Source organism: Aegilops tauschii, chromosome 5 (genome assembly GCF_002575655.3).
Source record: "Aegilops tauschii subsp. strangulata cultivar AL8/78 chromosome 5, Aet v6.0, whole genome shotgun sequence".
Taxonomy (NCBI): domain Eukaryota; kingdom Viridiplantae; phylum Streptophyta; class Magnoliopsida; order Poales; family Poaceae; genus Aegilops; species Aegilops tauschii.
In genome coordinates, this window is record NC_053039.3 from 365,140,268 (window position 1) to 365,160,516 (window position 20,249).

Below are 20,249 nucleotides of genomic sequence, written 5' to 3' on the forward strand. Positions count from 1 at the left end.
AAAGCGCATCGTCGGAAATCCTAAAATAAATCCAGAAATAATGCGAGCACCAGGACTTGAACCCTGATGAGCTAGATATACCACTGTCCTTCTAATCATCCAACCACAGGTTAGTTCGCGACAGCGTCTTAAACCCGAACCTTCCCTGCAGCATGCAAAAAATGCTACATCTACGTGGTTGTTACGTTATTTCCCTTAACTAAACTTTTCAACCCCTGAATTCAACTAGGTGGGCCCCCTTCCTTGATTCCGTCCAATTAAAAACTGCCGCCAAATCCATTACGTTAATTACGTAGGTGTAGCTTGTTTCAATTTTTTTTAACGTAGGTGTAGTATTGCTCTGCAGCGTGCAGGCATCAGAGAAAAGTTTACAACGAAACGAAAGAAGCTGCATGGTCAAAGCACGCACGCTGGTGTACCATTCTACAGCTCTAGAGAGCTTTGATTTGGCATCTCGGCGAGTCAAATTAAACACCGACCAATGTCTAGCCTGCAGCGGATGGCATCTGGCATGGATCTCCCTTCGACGAAAGAACCCAACGACGAAGCACGCAGTACCACACGCCTCTCCCGTTCCGGTTCCACCACCTTGCTTCCCAAGCCGCCGAACGGTCAAAAGATGCATGAGCACGACGGGCAACCCACTCGCGCGCGCGCTTCTCCGTATAAAACGGCGGCCGACCACGGCCAGCCCAGCTGCATCCTCGCTCCAAGCGGCCGGGAAACCACGGAGGGCTAGAAGCAACTTGCCAGCGAAAAAGCAAGCAGGCTGATCGTGACACTTCCACCCGCCGGCGGGGGAATCGTTCGATGGCGTCGCGGCAGTCGCTGCTCCCGAGCTTCCTCTACGCGGCGTCCAGCGGCGCCGCCATGCCGGACGGGAGGGGCGCGCCCGTCGTCGCCAGGGCGCCGAGCGAGCCGCCGTTCGGGAAGATCGACATGTTCTCGCCGGCGTACTACGCGGCCTGCGGCTTCGGCGGCGCCGCCGCGTGCGGGCTCACGCACGCCGCCGTGACGCCGCTCGATGTCATCAAGTGCAACATCCAGGTACGCAAAAAAACGCACTGTTCTGTTTGAGAATCTCCCCGTAATTTGCTTCTTGGGTCGATCGCGGGAGGACTTTTCTTCCGCTGGATCTAAATTATTGGGGCGTCGCGGTCGAAGTCGGCTGCCACGAAAGCTGGGACCTGAGCCTGATTGTGAGGACTGAGCGCATCATCCGTGACGTGGCTGGAATGAAATTTGACGGGAGTGCAAACTACCAAGAGGAAAATGAAATCAATTAGCCGAGCAGACAGTTCAGACTAGGCCTGACCAAATTTCTGTGCAGCGGCCATTATTTCGATTCCTGATACTAATACAGCAGCGGAAACATGACCGCAGATCGACCCGGCCAAGTACAAGAGCATCTCCTCGTCGTTCAGCATCGTGCTCAAGGAGCAGGGCGTCCGAGGCTTCTTCCGGGGCTGGGCGCCCACGTTCCTGGGGTACAGCGCGCAGGGCGCGTTCAAGTACGGCCTGTACGAGGTGTTCAAGAAGGAGTACACCGACATGGCCGGCCCGGAGTACGCCGCCAAGTACAAGACCCTCATCTACCTCGCCGGCTCGGCCACCGCCGAGGTCGTCGCCGACGTCGCGCTCTGCCCCATGGAGGCCGTCAAGGTGCGGGTGCAGACGCAGCCCGGCTACGCCAGGGGCCTGCGCGACGGATTCCCCAAGATCGTCAGGGCCGAAGGCTATGCAGGGTATGTCAGCTCAACTCAGCTTATCTTCCATCGTAATGCATATGATTTCCATTGATCGAACAGGGGTGTTAACTAAACTCGTGTTCTGCTTCTGAACTGCAGGCTGTTCAGAGGAATGGTTCCTCTTTGGGGGCGACAGATTCCTTGTAAGTACTATAAGCTTTCTTCTGTTCAAATTGTTTGAACTGTAAAAAATATGTAGGTTGACTGAATTTTCTGAACCTTGGTTGCAGACACCATGATGAAGTTCGCAACCTACGAGAACATCGTGGAGATGGCGTACAGGCACCTCATCCCCACCCCCAAGGAGCAGTGCAGCAAGCCTCTGCAGCTCGGGGTGAGCTTCGGGAGCGGCTACATCGCCGGAGTCTTCTGCGCCGCCATCTCGCACCCCGCCGACAACCTGGTCTCCTTCCTCAACAATGCCAAGGGCGCCACCGTCGGAGACGTACGTAGAGCCCTGCAGCATCTGCCGAGCACAACTGAAGTCCGTTTGCTCTTTTGCGAAAATGTGTGTACTTACTACTGTTGTTCTGCTGATTTCTTCAGGCTGTCAAGAACCTCGGCCTCTGGGGACTCTTCACGCGGGGCCTTCCGCTCCGCATCGTCATGATCGGCACACTGACCGGCACCCAGTGGGTGATCTATGATTCCTTCAAAGTCATGGCTGGACTGTGAGTATTTTACCTACGTCTTTCTGGTCTGTGATTTTCATTGGCCGTATCTCTTTGGGAGAATGCTGAAACAATGGGTGATTTTGCAGGCCAACAACCGGTGGGGCTCCTGCTGCTGCCCCAAGGGAAGAAGCCTAAGCAGTGAAAGCCTTTCCGAAATTCCAAGAGAAAAAAAATATGTTTTTATTGTTGACATCGCATGATCTGTAATAGATTGATGATTGTAACAGTTTTCCTCAGCACTGTGCCACCATTTACCGATTGATGAAATTTATCATTAGGTTGGTTATTAAAGTTCTTCTCACCCAAACAATAGTTACTTAGCGACAAGAATGGTTCACAGTCACACTTGACGGAACCATTAAAAGTTTGTACCTCCTCAAAACAGTCTTTCGCCTCGCTTTATAGATAAATCACCCGTTATATCTGTACTACAAATTCAAGATAAGTCATTACAAAATAAGGGGGCAACAATACAAACATTGCCCTAAGAATAAAAAGAAGAAAAAATGCCACCAAGCGGCCGATAGATCAGAGGCAAGGCCACGGTGAGGCAAGGCGACTTGCTGCCACCGTCATCGCGTCTATCATACTATCAATCCAGTCCCGATCTCACTGCCTAGTGAGCGGCCGCCAGAGCTACAAAAAGGCCAAGAATTCGAATGTAGAGTTGTAGGCCCGTCGTAAAAAGACCCACCCATCTTGTTACACATTGTCCACAGGGTTTAGGTCATCACCCCGAACACTAACCCGAAGAGGCGTCTCTTCCTTCTGGTCCAATTGGTCTGAGTTTCAAAAAACCCTGCCGGATCCAGGGCCTCCCAATCAGGTCCTAGAGCCTCACAGACAAAGCACCACAGAAACCAAGCAGTGGAGCGGGTGAAGGAGATGTGGGTCCCAGTCTCTGGGACACCACAAAGAGGACACAATCCATCACTAGCCCATTCTTCTTTATCACGTCCATCCCCGATGTGAGGCAATCACGCAAAAGCTGTCGCACTAATATCTTACACGTACTTATAATATATTACGCTTATAAATTACAATTATTTTTGCATTAGTTGTCTATGCATATTACGCTGCCATATCATATATGCACGTTAGTCATCCTTCATATTTTTTTCCTGAAATGATGTTTTTAACTGTAATTCAGAGGGTTTTTTGGCTATATTTAGACACTTCATTTTGTATTGATTTTCAAACTATATATTATTTTCATTATATTTAGTTATTATGAGCAACTCTTTATGCATTCTTTAACAAAGTTCCGGCAACAACGCGTGAGGCATCATCTACACCATGAAGGAGGGAGGACGGTCTACGGGAGCGCGGTCGGCAGTTCTTGACAATTGTTTTTTACAACTGTTTTTATTTGGCTTATGATTTTTCCTATTGCTAGGTTCGAGCATGTAATAGAGAGGCGAATAAGATTGCCCATGAGCTGGCTTGGTTGGCTAGATTTTCTTTTTAGACGATTGGTTTGAGGAGCCTTCGAATGAAATTATACCCCTTCTCATAAACGACGTGACTGTTATTTCCAATGAGTAAAGTTTTGACTATGGTTTCAAAAGAAAGCGCATTACAACTTGCACGTACTGAGATTTGAGTCTCGCAGCCAGCTTTGCTCCTCGTAATATTCAGGACAACCTCGTTGACAACTTACACTTACACGTAGACGACGCGATATTCAGGACATCCTCGTTGACTCGAAGTGCTAGTGCTACATTATTGCGTTTAGTGCGAGATGTTTAAACAAACTGCCTGGTGGGGCTGCTAATCAAATTAATTAAGTCACAGCCAGCGTTAGCTCGCGAGTGCATCTGCCAAACCTAGAGAATGCAAAAGCGTCAAAAATGTGGTGAGAGACCAATGGACCCTGACCTACCTCGCCATGTTTCTTAACCGATCCTTTATCCGTTGTTAACTTGTTATACTGGCTTTGAAAATTCTGTCTCTTCACGTTACTGGCTTTGTTGTTTCCGTCTGTTTGTAACTAGTGTGACAATACAAGTAGTACTTGAACTGCACAGCTGACCCTGATTCGAACCAAATGCAACTTGTTTATCATCTGTTGATGACCACTCTACTATTTTCTAGTACACCCACCTACTACCTGCCGTGTCCCTTGCCTAATTATAGCTGGTTATCCTCGCCTTGACCAAGGAATACATGGCAATGATACAAGTTGCCGCCATGACGCAGCTTCGCGTCGATGCCACGCCATAGGAGCTGAGACGTGCCGTGTCACGGTGCTATCTTGGCGCCGACGTGTCCTGCAATGACACGTCCAGCTGCGAGCCGGCGGTAGCCGACGTGGACCATCCATGGGTTGCCGCGCCGCCAGCTGACCCCGACGTGGCAGCCATGCCCGTGACCGGGGCCGGCATGCCGTAGCCCCTCCCGTAGAGCCGCAGGAAGCCGAGCGCGTCGCCCCGGGGCTCCGGCGGCGGCACGCTGCCTTCCAGCATCCTCACCACCGCGGCCATGCTGGGCCGCTGCGCGGGGTCCTCGTGCAGGCAGCACAGCGCGAGGCGCACGGCGCGCGCGACTTCGGCATCGCTCACCCGCCCCTCCAACCGCCGGTCGACGAGGTCCAGGTATCTCCCTTGCTCGTGGAGCTCCAGCGCCACCATCGGGAAGTAATCGTCGTCGCCACCGCTGGTGCCGCCGCTCATCGTCGACGACGTCATCGTGCTGCTATGGCCGGACGGGGACGGAAAGGCCGAGCGGTCGCCGACCGCGGCGCCGGTGTTGTTGGCCTGCTCCTGCTCGCCCCGGTTCTTCCTCCCGTGCACCAGCTCGAGCAGCACCATGCCGAAGCTGTACACGTCTGCGCGGTCCGAGATCGGCGCGTTGCTGAGCCACTCTGGCGCGAGGTATCCGCGTGTGCCGCGCATGGTGGTGAAGATCGCCGAGTGCTCCGGCGACATCAGCTTCGCGAGGCCAAAGTCCAAGACCTTCACCTGCCCGCCGTCCGCCAGCAAGATGTTCTCCGGCTTGACGTCGCAGTGCACGATCTTCTGGTCGCACCCGGTGTGCAAGTACGCGAGCCCGCGCGCCGCACCGAGCGCCACCTCCATGCGCTCCCCCCACTCCAGCACCGGCGCTCCCATGGCGCCGAACAGCGATCGGTCAAGCGAACTGCGGTTCATGTACTCGTACACGAGCAGCCGGCGCGAGCCCTCCGCGCAGAACCCGCGGAGGCGGACGAGGTTGACGTGCCGGATGTTGCCGATGACGGCGATCTCCGTGCAGAACTCCCGCTTGGCCTGAATGCCAACGGCCTCCAGTCTCTTCACCGCGACGAGCCCCTCGCCGGCTGGAAGCTCCCCTTTGTACACGGAGCCGAACCCGCCGGAGCCCACCTTTGTTTCGAAGCCTGCGGTCATCGACCCGATCTCCTCGTAGCTAAACCGCGCCGGCATGCCCGGTATGACGATGTCGTCGTCGTCGGGATCCTCGTCGTAGCTCGTGCCCCTCGACCGCGGATTTTGGAGGCCCAAATTCACATTCTTCGACGCGGAGTTCTTGCCCTTGCTTTTCTTCCCACTCTTCCTCTTCCTCCTCCACCACAACGAGTACCATGCGACGACGATGATGAGAAGAAACGCTGCAACACATGGCAGTATGATCGGCAAAGAGCGGCTCGCCAACGAAGAGCCGCCTTTGTTATTTCCAGCTCTGGTCGCCGAATTGATGGTCTTAATGTATCCCAACGCCGGTGCAGCACGAGTGCTCCAATGGAGCGAACCGAGCTGCCTTCCTCCGATCAAGTAGCAAGTCGTGGAGGAGTTGTCGTGGAAGTAGCCGAGGCATGTGCAGTTCGCGGTGCAGAGGGCGCGGCACGCGGTGCGGTTGACGCCTGTCGTCGTTGGGGCGTCGTACCTGGTGGCGGAGTAGGCGATCTTCGGCTTGAGGGCGAGGTAAGAAACGGAAGATGCGCTGCTGTTGGTCCGGCACGAGTCCGGCGACGCGACCGCGGAGCCGTCCCCCGGCGTGCACCCACCGGACACCTTCACGGAGGCGGCGAAGAGCGGAGGGCACGTGCAGGTCGAGCTGTTGCCCGCCGCAGCGCAGAGCCCGAGGGACGGACACTGCAGCGGGAGCTCGCAGTCGGTTGCCGGCGCCACGAAGTCGCCGCCGAGGGGCGCGGAGGAGTTCACCAGCGCGTAGCTCGTGACGCGCAGCCGCCCGTCGTGCCCCAGCTTAAGCACGCGGAAATCAGCCGGCGCGAGGTCCACCCGGAACACCAGCCCGCCGTCGGCGGCGACCACGAACAGCCCCGACGAGTTGAACGACATCGACGCCGCGGCGGCGTTGCGGTCCTTGAAGGAGCGGAGGTCGTTCGACAGCCGCCAGTACGTGGACCCCTGCCACGTCAACACCACGTCCGACGCGGACACGGCGAGCCGGTAGTCCCCCCGGGCAAAATCACTGGGGCTCCTCCCCGACGTCAGGTACGCGCCGGGGCGCAGCTGCTGCCCCGGGAGCAGCGCGTCGGTGGCGTCGTCGAACGACTGCCACAGCGTCGCGTTCCGCGCGTCCAGCAGCTGCAGGTTCCCGTCGTCCCGCAGGCAGAGCGCCGCGATGGGCGCCCGCGGCGTCGTCGACCAGAGCACCGTCGCGCCATCCGCGTCCGTCACGGAGAGCCCGCGCGCGGAGAGCTGGACGCGGCCGGACGACCCCGTCGGCGCGTCGCGGTTGGCGGACCAGACCGGCGTGCCGGTCGGCGCGTGCAGCACGGCGAGGTAGAAGCTGGCCAGCTGCTTGCCCGGGTTGTGCACGGCCGCCCTGAACGCGCCGTTGTTGGACTCGAGGAACGCGCCGCGCGTGTCGATGTACTCGTAGTTAGAGGCGGTGAAGTCTGGGTACACGAGCCCCGCCGCTAGGGGGCCCGCGTCCGCCGCGCGCGGTGAGAGGAGGAGGGGGAGGAGGAGGAGCAGGCACGCGGGGAGAGTGCGGGAGGGAGCGGCGGCATCCGCGGCCATGGCGGGTGGGGACGCGCGGCACGGGAGGAGGGGGAGCGAGCACGCGATCGGGGGCGTTGACCTGGGTGGAGCGGGAGGCGGTGTGGGCAGGAAGAAGTGAAGCCGGCCGGCGTCTGTTTTCGGTGCGGCGCGGGAATCCGGGTTCGGTTGCGGCGCGGCGTTTTGTTTTGTTTGCTGCTAGATTGAGAAGAGAGTTAATGCACAGAAGTACCACAGTTCAAGCATCACATGCAGATTGGTACCACGATTGCTAATCTTTGCATGTCAATACCATGATTGCTTCAGGTTTTTTCAAATAAGGCTAAAACGCGTATTTATACGTATTGACGCTCGATCCGACAGCTCGGGCCCACCCGTCAGGTGCCACGCTGGCCAATCGGCGCGTGCCCGCGCGCTGACTAGGACGAGCCGGTTCGAACCCGGTCCGGTCGCACCAGCTCGCCCCCGCCGCACCTCCTCTCCTCACTCGCTCGAACCCTAGTCTATGGCGTCGGCGACTCCGGCAGGCGGCGGCGAGGGCGTCCACGGCGGCGGTGAGATGCCGTTCTGGCCTCCTAGCGGAACGGCTGGCGTCGACGGCGATGGCGGCGACGACTCCAGCTCCGCGTACTCGACCGACGACGAGGAGGAGTCGATGTTACTCAGCATGGAGCAACGGTTGCGGTTGGCGCAGCAGTGGGTGGTGAACCCTAGCAGCAGCCATGAGTTGACGCATGGACTTGGCGGCGTGCTGTAAGTACCCTTGTCCTTCTCCTGCTCTGGTTTATCCAATTGGGGATTTTTAGGGTTTGTTCATCTTCTTGTTTATCCAGTTGGGGATTAGGGTTTGTCCAATTGTAGTGACTAGTATAGGACAATTACAGTAACTAGTAACTCAGTGTATTGCACTCTCAAATTAGTTCAATTACAGTAACAATTTGGGATTATGACCTTGTCTTTTTCCTTGATTTTGCTATTGTGCTGAAATAGTAAAGTACATTGTTCTGTATTGTAAATATTAGACTTACAGGTTACTTTAGTAGCATTGTTCTGTGCTGAAATAGCATCTGTAATAGTAGAGTTAATAGTAAATATTAGACTTACAGGTTACTTTAAATTGTTCTGTACTGTACAGTTGAGGATTTAATGCATATGATTGTTTGTTTCACATTGAAAATCCATCTTTAGGAGAGAAAGGGCTGGATTTGGTAGACAGTCATGCAGAATTACAGAAGATAAAGAGGAAGATCCAGGACAAATTGGTGCTTGATTTGCTAGTCAGGGCTTGTCCACCCCTGTTACTGATTTTGAGTTGCAGCAATGTCAAATGCCAGAGTTGTCCACTGTGGTGTACCAAGAGCCTGTTGTTTTCGATCTGAGTGAGCCTCCTATCTTAGCTGTTGATCAGCAAGGAGTAGTTTTTGAGAGTCAATGTAGCAACTCTAGCACACCTCATCCTGCTGGTGTTTGCACACAAGAAAGCAAGAATGCAACAGCCAAGTTGAAAGCAGTTTTGGAAGAAGAAGAAGAGGGATATCAAGGATTTGAGGCATATGAGGACAGTGATGCTAATGCCTCTGATGAGGATGCTCAAATTGGAAATGACCATCATTACATGGGTGATGATGAAGATGTAGAGGTGGAAGAGGGAAAGAGACAGAGAGAGCTAGAAGTACAAGAGGAAGAATCAGATGATGAGCAATCAGAAGAGGAAGAAATGCTGCATTATGAGGGTGACACTGAAGTTGAGGAACCATTTGAGGTAGAGGAAGATAGGACTTTTGAAGAAGAAGAAGAAACTATAGTTGAACCTGTGAAGAAGAAGCATAAGCTACCAGTTAGAAGAGGACCAACAACTAGGTCACATTCTAGTAAGCTACCAGAGGTTGAACCTGATTTCAGACCATCCTCATCAGATGAAGAAGAGAAGGGGTTGTTGAGGGAGAGTGATGATGATGGTTTTGAGCCAGCCCCTTTTGTCCTACCAAAGAAAAGGAAGAGTAGGGCAAAGAAAAGGCCTGCTAGGAAGTGGTACAATGAGAAAATGGAGTAACCACACGAGCAACTGTGTATGAAGTTGTGTTTTAGGGATCAGCATCAATTCAGAGATGCTTTGTTGAATTTGCACATCACTCAAGCCAGGAATTTTAAGTATCACAGGAATTCAGATCAGAGGATAATTGTTCAGTGTCCAGATAAACAATGCCAGTTCTTTATGGTGGCAGCAGTTATAAAAGGGGAGAAAACCTTTGTAATTAAGAAGATGAGACTAGAGCACACTTGCCCTAGTACCACTGAGACCACCAGGGTTAGTGCTAAGTGGCTAGCACAGAAATATGAGCATCTCTTCAGATCTGATATAACTACTGGTATTCAGACAATAATTGATGCATGCATGGAAAAATATGGTGTAGATGTGCCCAAGTGCATGGCATATAGGGCAAAGAACATAGCTATTGAAGCTGTCTTAGGAGATCACAAGAAGCAATATCCTAGGCTTAAAGACTATGCTCAGACTGTCATGGATACAAACCCTGGGAGTAGAGTAATAGTCACTACTGTTACTCCAGTACCAAATGCAAAAATACCCCACCCAGGCCCAAGATTCCATGCCATGTTCTTTTGCCTGAATGGAGCAAGGGAGGGGTTTCTCAATGGGTGTAGGCCATTCATTGGTTAGTTCCTGAACCTTGTGCACCATTTACATATTGTAGAGTACTCCATATTGTATATCACTTGAATGTATTTAATGTTTGGAAATGTTGATTATGCAGGTGTTGATGGATGCTTCATTAAGCTCACTACAGGAGCTCAACTCCTTGCTGCCACTGGTAGAGATGGCAACAACAACATATATCCACTGGCATTTGGCATAGTTGGACAAGAGGACACACCTAGTTGGTGTTGGTTTCTACACCAACTGAAAATTTGCCTAGGTGGAGAAGTGGGCAAGTTTGGACCTTGTACTATAATGTCAGATAGACAAAAGGTATGTGTTTGCACATTTCATTTTGTTTTGCACAAGTGTTAACAGTAGCTAAGGGTTTCATTGGTGCATATTTATTTACCTTGTAGCTTAGACTTGTTAAATTGTTTGTATCAGGGGTTATTGAATGCAGTGAATGCTGTCTTTCCAAATTGCAACCAAAGATTCTGCCTTAGGCATTTATATGCAAATTTCCAAAATGCTGGGTTTAGGGGTGAAGATCTTAAGAAGTGCATGGATAATGCTAGCTATGCCTACAATGAACACAAATTTAATATTGCAATGAATGATCTTAGATCTGAAAGTGAGGAAGCTTGGGAGTGGCTTACTGCAATACCAAAAAAAACATGGGCAATGCATGCATTTGACACAAACTGCAAGACTGACTTGGTAGTGAACAACTTGTCTGAGGTGTTCAACAAGTACATTCTAGATGTTAGGAGAAAACCTATAAGGACAATGTGTGATGGGATAAAAGATAAGCAAATGGTGAGGTGGCATAGGAACAGAGAGAGTGTAAAGGCAGCAAGATGGGATATAACACCTTATTACAGTGAGAAGCTAGAGGTTGAGAAGGAGAGGGCCAGATATTGCAAGCCAATACAGGTAGGGGTCAACTTATGGCAAGTTACAAGTGGGCAGCAAACACATGCTGTCAACCTGGAACTTGAGACTTGTGGATGCAGGAAGTGGGACCTTAGTGGCATACCTTGCAACCATGCCATCTCTGCAATAAACAAGGCTAAAAGGAAACCAGAGGATTATGTCAGCAAATTCTTCAAGAAAGATTTTTATGCTGCAGCTTATGAACCAATGATCTTTCCTGTGCCTGGTGAGCATGATTGGATAAGGACCCCTTCCAGACATAGAACCACCTGCATTCAAAATCAAGAGAGGAAGAAAGAAAGAAAAGAGGATCAAGGGCAAATTTGAAGTACCAAAGCCAAAAGACACTTCAAGAATGGGGACCATAACATGTGGCAATTGTGGTCTCCAAGGGCATAGGTACACAAACTGTCTTAAACAGTTGAAGCCTGAGCTAGCTTTGAGGAAGAATAAGCATGTGGTAATAATTTTTCACCTTGAAATATACAAATCTTTCCTTTATTTCTTGTACATTTCTTTCTAGCATTATTAACTGTTTTCCTTTTCTTTGTAAGGCTAGTCCAAGTAACTCACAGCCAAGAGCTGCTGGTCCTTCTACTACAACAACAGCAAGACAGCCAAGAGCTGCTGCCAGAGGAGCTGCCACAGGAAGAGCAGCTGCCAGAGGAAGAGGAGCTGCTACTTCTACTACACCACCATCATCTGGAAGAGGAAGAGGAAGAGGAGCTGCTACTTCTACTACACCACCACCATCTGGAAGAGGAGCTGGCAGAGGAAGAGGAGCTGGAAGAGGTGCTCCAAGGCCATTCAGTGCCCCCAGGCAATATGCTGACATTCCTACTGATGGTACACACACTGGATGGATGTCCTACTTCACTGCTAGCAGAGGAAGAGGAGCCAAGTAATTTGAAATAATGTGGTGTTATTTTGGTTGAACTTGATGCTCATGTTGATGTGTTGTTGCCACTTGAGGTGGTTATCTGAATGTGGAACTTGAGGTGGTTATTGTAATGTTGAACTTGAGGTGGTTATCTTAATGTGGAACTTGAGGTGGTTATTGTAATGTTGAACTTCAGGTGGAGTACCAGTATTTGCAAAGCAGTAACACATTTTCAGTTACTTGTTTCAAATCAGTACCAATACTGCTGCTATTTGTTGCATGTCAGTACCAATATTGGGGCATCACATAACATGCAGTACCACATTTGGGGATTCTGACATGTGGGACAGGTACCTCTCCTATTATTAAAGTGACAGCACAAGATCTCAGATTTGGGAACGAAACTAGGGTTCGTCCACGCAGTGTTCATTTGGAGCGCAGCAAAGGAGAAGAAGGAGAAATCTCAGCGTGGAGGCGCTGACTGGGGCCGGCGGTGGAGAGAGAGATGTCGTGGTCGTCCAGTGCCGGGTCCGCTCCCGGATTTCGTCGAGCTGCAGGAAGGAGGGGGGAGGAGGCACGCTCGTCGGTGCGCTACCGCGAGCTCCCAATGGCATACGAGCCTCCAGTGATGTGCCACTACTCACCTCCGAGGAAGGCGCCAAGATGGATCTCCTGGAGCAGGCAGAACCCTGGTAGGAGGTACTATAGCTGCGTGGATGCTATGGTGAGTGTTGTTTTTTTGCCTAATTTCCTTCCTTTTTCTTCTGTGCAATAGTATGTGAAATGATATATTTTTGGAAATTTGTTTCTGCATCTTAATAGCACGGTGGCTGTGGATTTGTGCAATGGCATGATGATCCATTGCCCACATTCTGGAGTGAGCTCATTGGGGATCTACGTGATGAAGTATGGAGGCTTAAAGGTGCAACTGTTGCTAGAGAGGAAGATCAATTTCCAATGCTGACTCCAAGTGAAGATGATGGCACAAGGGAGGCCATGTTTCTGTCTCTGCAAACTCAACTCAGAGAGAAGAATGCAGAGATTGTAGGGATTAGGGCCAAATTTCACAATGTGTTGTTTCTTTTCACTATATTTGTGCTTGGGTTACTTGCAGGCAAGATATTAAGTTAGTTAGTTGGTTTAGTTGCAGCCAATCTAAATGCAATGTACTGTCTGGTTTAGTTGCTCTAGTTTAAGCCAAGTTGTAATGGATCAGTGAAGTTATCTTCTGATGCAATGAGATTTAGTCAGTCTTGTTCTCTTTTATTTTGTATGACATGAGTGGTTTGCTGCAACATTGTCATAATGTATCATCATCAACATATCCTTCTACATAATCAGCATATCCATACATAATAAGAAACTGATCACATTAGTTTCTGGAGTTCAACTCATTATAGCCATACATAACCATTGTTCACAATACATAGAGGAGTTCAACTTCAAATGCATAGTTCATCCTTTTCTCACAGAAGGATGAATAGCATAACTACTACATACATACACAACCATAGTTCACCATTAGTACAAGCATACAGTACACAACCTTAGTTCCTAGATGCTAGGTCATTACACAACCATCATTCTCAAAAGGTCAGCAATGGCACTAATCTCACTTTCATCTTCTTCACTTCTCCAAGATGGCCTGAATCCCCCTGAACTTCTCCTTCAACTTTTCATTCTGAAACTCTAACTGCCACTTCTCTTCAATATGCTTTTCATTTCCCTTAAGCAGATCAGCAACCTGAAGCTTCAACTCTAGCTTCTCTTGGGTGAGCTTCTCTTGACACTTTGTTAGCTCTGCATTCTTCAGCTCCAAATTCATACTAGCTTCAGTAAGCACTTGCTTCTCTTTCATTTTGTTCAGCTTCAAGTTCTGAATGACTGTTGCTTGAGCTCTTGTCAGGTTGAGCAGCAGCTCATACTTGAGAGTAAGTTTCTGGGTCTCTTCATCTTTCTTTGCCATCTCACTTGCCATCTGTGCCTTCACATCATCAATCAGTTCTTTTCTTACCTCCTGCTAATATGTAATGGCAGACTACAGATGTCTGAAATCCACCACCTTATCTTCCTGGAAGTTCATCAGCTCATGCACATCTTGGACTAGCTTGTCATAGTTGGCATCCAGCTTGTTCTTCTCTTCTGTCAGATGGTGGATAGTGAAAGAACTTTCAAGATTGTCATTCACCCTAGCAGTTTTGGCATCTTCAACCATTGCCCATAGATTCAACAATGCATTCTGCATTGTTTGCATTGTTGGGGGCCACTGGTGATCAACCCATTCAACAAAGCCACAATTGCTACCTGCCTGCAAAAACAACAACAACACCAACACAGTTCAATATGGCTCATGCTTGACCTAAATAAGCTACTCTAATGCCACTATGAACCAAAATGTTGACAGCAAGGAGAGTACTCCAGCAAACAGAGTTCAATATGGCTCCAGCAAACAGAGTACTCCAGCAAACAGAAAAAAAAATCACTATGCCTAGGTTAGTTATCATTTTTAAGCTACTCTAGTACCACTATTAACCAAAATTACTATGCCATTGTACTCCAGCAAAATATACTCATGCTTGACCTAAATAAGCTACTCTAATGCCACTATGAACCAAAATGTTGACAGCAAGGAGAGTACTCCAGCAAACAGAGTTCAATATGGCACTGACAAAGTAAGAAAAAAATCACTATGCCTACAATCCATACCGGCTGTGCACATGCTAAAAACCGCCTGCCTGTGTCTGTTCCTTCAAACGCAACAAGCCTCTCAGATGCCATGCCGTGCTTCTCACATGGAGACATCACATCCAGCTCAAGCCCCTTGTAATCTGGATCTTCAAGGCTGAAAGGGACCTGCAGAAGCTCACACAAAGACAATGGGCAAATCAAAACCTACCAAAATCAACCAAATCAAGAAATCCCAAATCTGTAACCCTAACCCTAAACTCACTGTACTGACCTCGTTGAGACCGTCTGTGGAGGAAGAATGCATGTACGGGAGGCTAGACTAGTCGTCGCTGCTTTCGTCCTCCAAAACCATGGCGTCGGCGGGGCGGTGCGGCGGCCGGCAGTCGGGACGCAGGCGGCGGCGACGGAGGAAACGAGTGAGGAGAGGAGGAGGGGAGGGGAATGGTGCGGCGGGGGCGAGCTGGTGCGACCGGACCGGGTTCGAACCGGCTCGTCCTAGTCAGCGCGCGGGCACGCGCCGATTGGCCAGCATGGCACCTGACGGGTGGGCCCGAGCTGTCGGATCGAGCGTCAATACGTATAAATACGCGTTTTAGCCTTATTTGAAAAAACCTGAAGCAATCATGGTACTGACATGCAAAGATTAGCAATCGTGGTACCAATCTGCATGTGATGCCCGAATTGTGGTACTTCTGTGCAATTAACTCTTGTGAAGACGACCGGTAGAGGGAACTCGTCAAACAAAATGGGCTCAATCAGAGAGCATGGGTAGCCGTTGCTGCCGGTTGACTTTCTTCGCATCAACGTCCAAGCAAGTGCATCGATAGATCACAGTGCAGTACAGTGGTCTCTTTGGAATTTGATGGTGGAAGTCAACCGACCGGATACACATATCTCTCTCTCTCTCTCTCTCTCTTTATTTTGGCCGACCTGATACATCTCTATGGTAATGCATTCAGTGTGTATTGGCAAGTGGGTGAAGTCGTGAAGAATGAAGTGTACCCATGTGGCAGGTCTGGCAACTACTACATAGTATAATATATAAGAAAATGTTAATGTAGCAAAAAGTAAGTGAGGACAGTGTTTCTGCACCCATGTGGAATGGGCATCTGCTCCCGCGCATGAACAGTGTAAATTCAAAAACTTAGCGAAACAATTCGCACCAAAATGCTCGAATTTCTACTATCTCCGTCCAAATTTATTAGGTCCCCTAATATTTTGGGTCAAACTTTATTTACACCATATAATTTATATGCTACAAAAGTATAATATTGGATTTGTATTCAAAAGAGGATTTACACCATATAATTTTTGTATGGTACAGATGGACATCTGGAGCAGATGTGTATGGTACAGATCGATCAAAAAACTTATCGTTCAATGATTGGTTCTTTGCTTTACCTATGTGCCTCCAGACCTGATATTATGTTGAGTGTTTGTATGTGTGCACGTTTTGGAGATGCATCGAAAGAATTGCACCCTCTCGTGTGTATTATAAGATATTTGGTTCACACTCCCACTTTAGGTTTATGGTATCCTAAGGGGGTGCAGTTTCATCTCGCTGGATATTCGGACTCAGATTATGCGGGTGACCGTGTTGACAGGAAATCTACATTGGGGACACCTCGTTTCCTCGGTAGATTTTTTTGGTTGTTGGTCTTTGAGAAAGCAGAACTGTGTATCACTTTGCGGTTGGGGCTAAATATATTGTTGTTGGTGCATGTTGTTCTCGGTAATTGTGGATGAAGCCGGCCCTAAAGGATTATGGCATTCAGGTCAAGAAAACTCATTTGCTATATGATAATGAGAGTGTCATTAAAATTGCACACAATCCAGTGTAGTACTCTTGCACCAAGCATACTAATATCAGGCATCATTTTCTTCAGGACCAAGTTCTTCGAGAGGATATTGTTACCAATCATGTCAAGACCGAGAAGAATCTCACTGATACCTTCACCAAGCCTCTTGATGAGAAAAGATTTTGTGTGTTAGGGTGTGAGCTAAATATCATGGATTTCGCAAACGTGCAGTAGATAGAACGCGACACCAGTACCAACACTTCCACATCTTAGAAGGAATTTGTGCACAACACTTGAAGAGTTTGGAGTTTGGAAATTTTGAGTGGAAATTTCTTTCTGTGAGTGAATACATTAATGAAGAACTTGACTAGAGGGTGGCACCACAAATTGCGCGATGCCCCGGGTCACATAGTTTTTATACAGTGGGTCATGCTACCACCATTTTATTTGATTTTTAAATTTGTATGATATTTATTTGTTGTGTGTTTCTTCCTTTGATTTCTTCGCGGATTGGTTTCTGTCACGCATTTCACTCATAGTTCTCTTTTCGGGTATTTTGTGAAATGTTTCAAACCCTACCTCTCATCTTATCCAATCTAGTGATCCATTTTCTGGCATTGTTGGCTACGAAAAAGAACTCGCTTCGAAACTTAATCACTTTTGGTGAAAGTCGTTCGAAATTTCGGTTTCCCGCTCAAGTTTGGACCACGTCTCTTTGTGGTTGCCACGTGCTCTCATACAACTGCCACCTTGTCCAAACCGTTGAATCCTAAAAGTCAACGATTGAGAATCGACAAATCTGACCCAAATGGAAACGGTTCTTTCTCCTGCATATATATGCACTGTCATCCCCAAATCTTCCCAGTTCCTTCCACCTAAACCCCCACCACTGTAGGTCCACCTCGATCTCAACAACGCCGACCACCTTCGATGTTTCACTGACGGAAAGGAGTCGCCGGAGTCATCGAAGCCTTCGCGGTTAATCCCCTTCACTGCGTCATTGTAGTCGCTGCTCGTCACCGAGTTAGGGTACATGCAACCTCGGATTTGATCTCCATCTATCCTCGTTCAAAGTCGTCCGCGGTAATTTCTCCGGGTTTTACCGTATTGTACATATCCACAATCTTTAGGGTGAAGATTTGGATGTGGTTTGTAGTTTTTCCTTGCATCTCATTTCAGATTTAGGGTTTGTGGTTTGTCTCTGTAGGATGAAATAGATAGTTTTCGTATTAGTGGATTTGTTCTCGGATACGATAGCATGAAATCTATGATATTTCCCTCGACCAAAATTTAATTCAAAGCCTAAATTTAATCTCCCAGGAAAATGATTTTACTTCAAACCATTTGTCTGTGCACACTTGTAACCATATCCCTATTCCCTCGCGTCTATCTATATTCACAGGGCTACGGATTCTGTCGAAGGTTCTACTAAGCATGTTGGTCAGAATGACAGAGGCGAAGGCACAGCTATGGGCATGGCAGATGAGTCTAAGGCACCAAAATGTGCATGGCCCAATAGTAGGCCCCTCAACTTCCAAGCGAAAGAGATCCAAAGAGCCATCCGAGAAAGATGTTGAAGGAAATCCTCCGAAAAAGAAGAGAGGCGGTCGCAAGCCGTATGAAAATTCCATGGAACTTATGTCAAATGATCAATGTAAAACTGTTCTCGGAGAGTCTACTGGACATAAGCGCGGATGTCTTCAAAAGATTCACCGCTACTGGGTAACTAAATGGTTCAAATATCAACAAGTTCATCGTCAATTCGCCAAGAACTTTGCTTTCACTCCACCTTGGGGTGACTGTCACGCAATTTGGCTCCTGAAAACCAATGACGCCAGTGAGCGTCCTCCTCCTCCCGCAGGCGCTAATCCATGATAACCCACAAATATAGGGGATCGCAACAGTTTCGAGGGTAGAGTATTCAACCCAAATTTATTGATTCGACATAAAGGGAGCCAAAGAATATTCTCAAGTATTAGCAGCTGACTTGTCAATTCAACCACACCTGAAAGACTTAATACCTGCAACAAAATATTTAGTAGCAAAGTAGTATGGAAGTAACGGTAACGGTGGCAAAAGTAATAGTAGCAGTTTTGTAGCAATCTTAACAGTGACAACGGAAAAGTAACGAAGCAATGATCAATATGAAATGAGCTCGTAGGAAATGGATCAATGATGGATAATTATGTCAGATGGCATTCATCATGTAACAGTTATAACATAGGGTGACACAGAACTAGCTCCAATTCATCAATATAATGTAGGCATGTATTCCGAATATAGTCATACGTGCTTATGGAAAAGAACTTGCATGACATCTTTTGTCCTACCCTGCCGTGGCAGCTGGGTCCTAATGGAAACTAAGGGATATTAAGGCTTCCATTTAATAGAGTACCGGACCAAAGCATTAGCACTTAGTGAATACATGAACTCCTCAAACTATGGTCATCACCGAAAAGTGTCCCGACTATTGTCACTCCGGGGTTGCCGGATCATAACACGTAGTAGGTGACTATAACTTGCAAGGTAGGATCAAGAACACAAATATATTCATGAAAACATAATAGGTTCAGATCCGAAATCATGGCACTCGGGCCCTAGTGGCAAGCATTAAGCATAGCAAAGTCATAGCAACATCAATCTTAGAACATAGTGGATACTAGAGATCAAACCCTAACAAAACTAACTCGATTACATGGCAAATCTCATCCAACCCATCACGGTCCAGCAAGCCTATGATGGGATTACTCACGCATGGTGGTGAGCATCATGAAATTAGTGATGGAGGATGGTTGATGATGACGATGTCGATGGATTCCCCTCTCCGGAGCTCCGAATGGACTCCAGATCTGCCCTCCCGAGGAAGAACAGGGCTCGGCGGCGGCTCCGTATCGTAAAACGCGATGAATCCTTCTCTCTGTTTTTTCTCCCCGAACGTGAATATATGGAGTTGGAGTTGAGGCCAGTGGAGGTCCAGGGGCCACAAGGACGGAGGGCGCGCCCCAACCCTTGTGGCCAGGGTGTGGGCCCCCTTCACTTGATTCTTTCGCCAATATTTTTTATTAATTCCAAAAATCATCTCCGTGAAGTTTCAGGTCATTCCGAGAACTTTTATTTCTGCACAAAAATAACACCATGGCAATTCTGCTGAAAACAGCGTCAGTCCGGGTTAGTTCCATTCAAATCATGCAAGTTAGAGTCCAAAACAATGGCAAAAGAGTTTGGAAAAGTAGATACGATGAAGATGTATCAACTCCCCCTAGCTTAACCCATTGCTTGTCCTCAAGCAATTCAGTTGACAAACTGAAAGTGATAAAGAAAAACTTTTACAAACTCTGTTTGATCTTCTTGTTGCAAATATGTAAAGCCAACATTCAAGTTTTCAGCAAAGATTATGAACTAACCATATCCACAATAACTTTTAGGTCTCACATTTACTCATATCAATGGCATAATCAACTAGCGAGCAATAATAATAAATCTCGGATGACAACACTTTTTCAAAAAAATCATGATATGATATAGCAAGATGGTATCTCGCTATCCCTTTCTGAGACCTCAAAACATAAATGCAGAGCACCCGTGAAGATCAAGGACTGACTAGACATTGTAATTCATGGTAAAAGAGATCCAGTTATAGTCATACTCAATATAAATTAATAACAATGCATGCAAATGACAGTGGTGCTCTCTAACTGGTGCTTTTTATAAGAGGATGATGACTCAACAATAAAAGTAAATAGATAGGCCCTTCGCAGAGGGAAGCAGGGATTTGCAGAGGTGCCAGAGCTCGAGTTTTTTAAAACAGAGATAAATAATATTTTGAGCGGCATGCTCTCATTGTCAACATAACAACCAAGAGATCTCGGTATCTTCCATGCTACATACATTATAGGCGGTTCCC

The 20,249-nt window shown here is 48.3% G+C and overlaps 3 protein-coding genes across 3 annotated transcripts; 1 reads left to right on the forward strand and 2 right to left on the reverse strand.

Annotated features, from left to right (window-relative positions):
* Nucleotides 1-532: 532 nt before the first annotated feature.
* LOC109774975 (mitochondrial phosphate carrier protein 3, mitochondrial) lies at nucleotides 533-2,713 on the forward strand. The gene is made up of 6 exons (XM_020333735.4): nucleotides 533-1,047; nucleotides 1,384-1,745; nucleotides 1,848-1,891; nucleotides 1,979-2,193; nucleotides 2,295-2,419; nucleotides 2,509-2,713. Exons 1-6 carry the CDS (start codon nucleotides 811-813, stop codon nucleotides 2,555-2,557), a joined length of 1,032 nt encoding a protein of 343 aa, XP_020189324.1. The 5' UTR covers nucleotides 533-810; the 3' UTR covers nucleotides 2,558-2,713.
* A 1,746-nt stretch (nucleotides 2,714-4,459) lies between these two features.
* Nucleotides 4,460-7,993, reverse strand: LOC109774974 (G-type lectin S-receptor-like serine/threonine-protein kinase At5g35370). Its single transcript, XM_020333734.3, has one exon. The coding sequence runs from the start codon at nucleotides 7,405-7,407 to the stop codon at nucleotides 4,672-4,674; it is 2,736 nt and encodes a 911-aa protein (XP_020189323.1). The 5' UTR covers nucleotides 7,408-7,993; the 3' UTR covers nucleotides 4,460-4,671.
* Nucleotides 7,994-13,485: 5,492 nt separating this feature from the next.
* On the reverse strand, nucleotides 13,486-14,850 carry LOC120964796 (uncharacterized). Its single transcript, XM_040389756.2, has 4 exons — nucleotides 14,818-14,850; nucleotides 14,565-14,711; nucleotides 13,921-14,166; nucleotides 13,486-13,875 (listed from the first exon to the last, which is right to left on the reverse strand). The coding sequence occupies exons 1-4, from the start codon at nucleotides 14,848-14,850 to the stop codon at nucleotides 13,486-13,488; spliced, it is 816 nt and encodes a 271-aa protein (XP_040245690.2).
* Nucleotides 14,851-20,249: the final 5,399 nt, after the last annotated feature.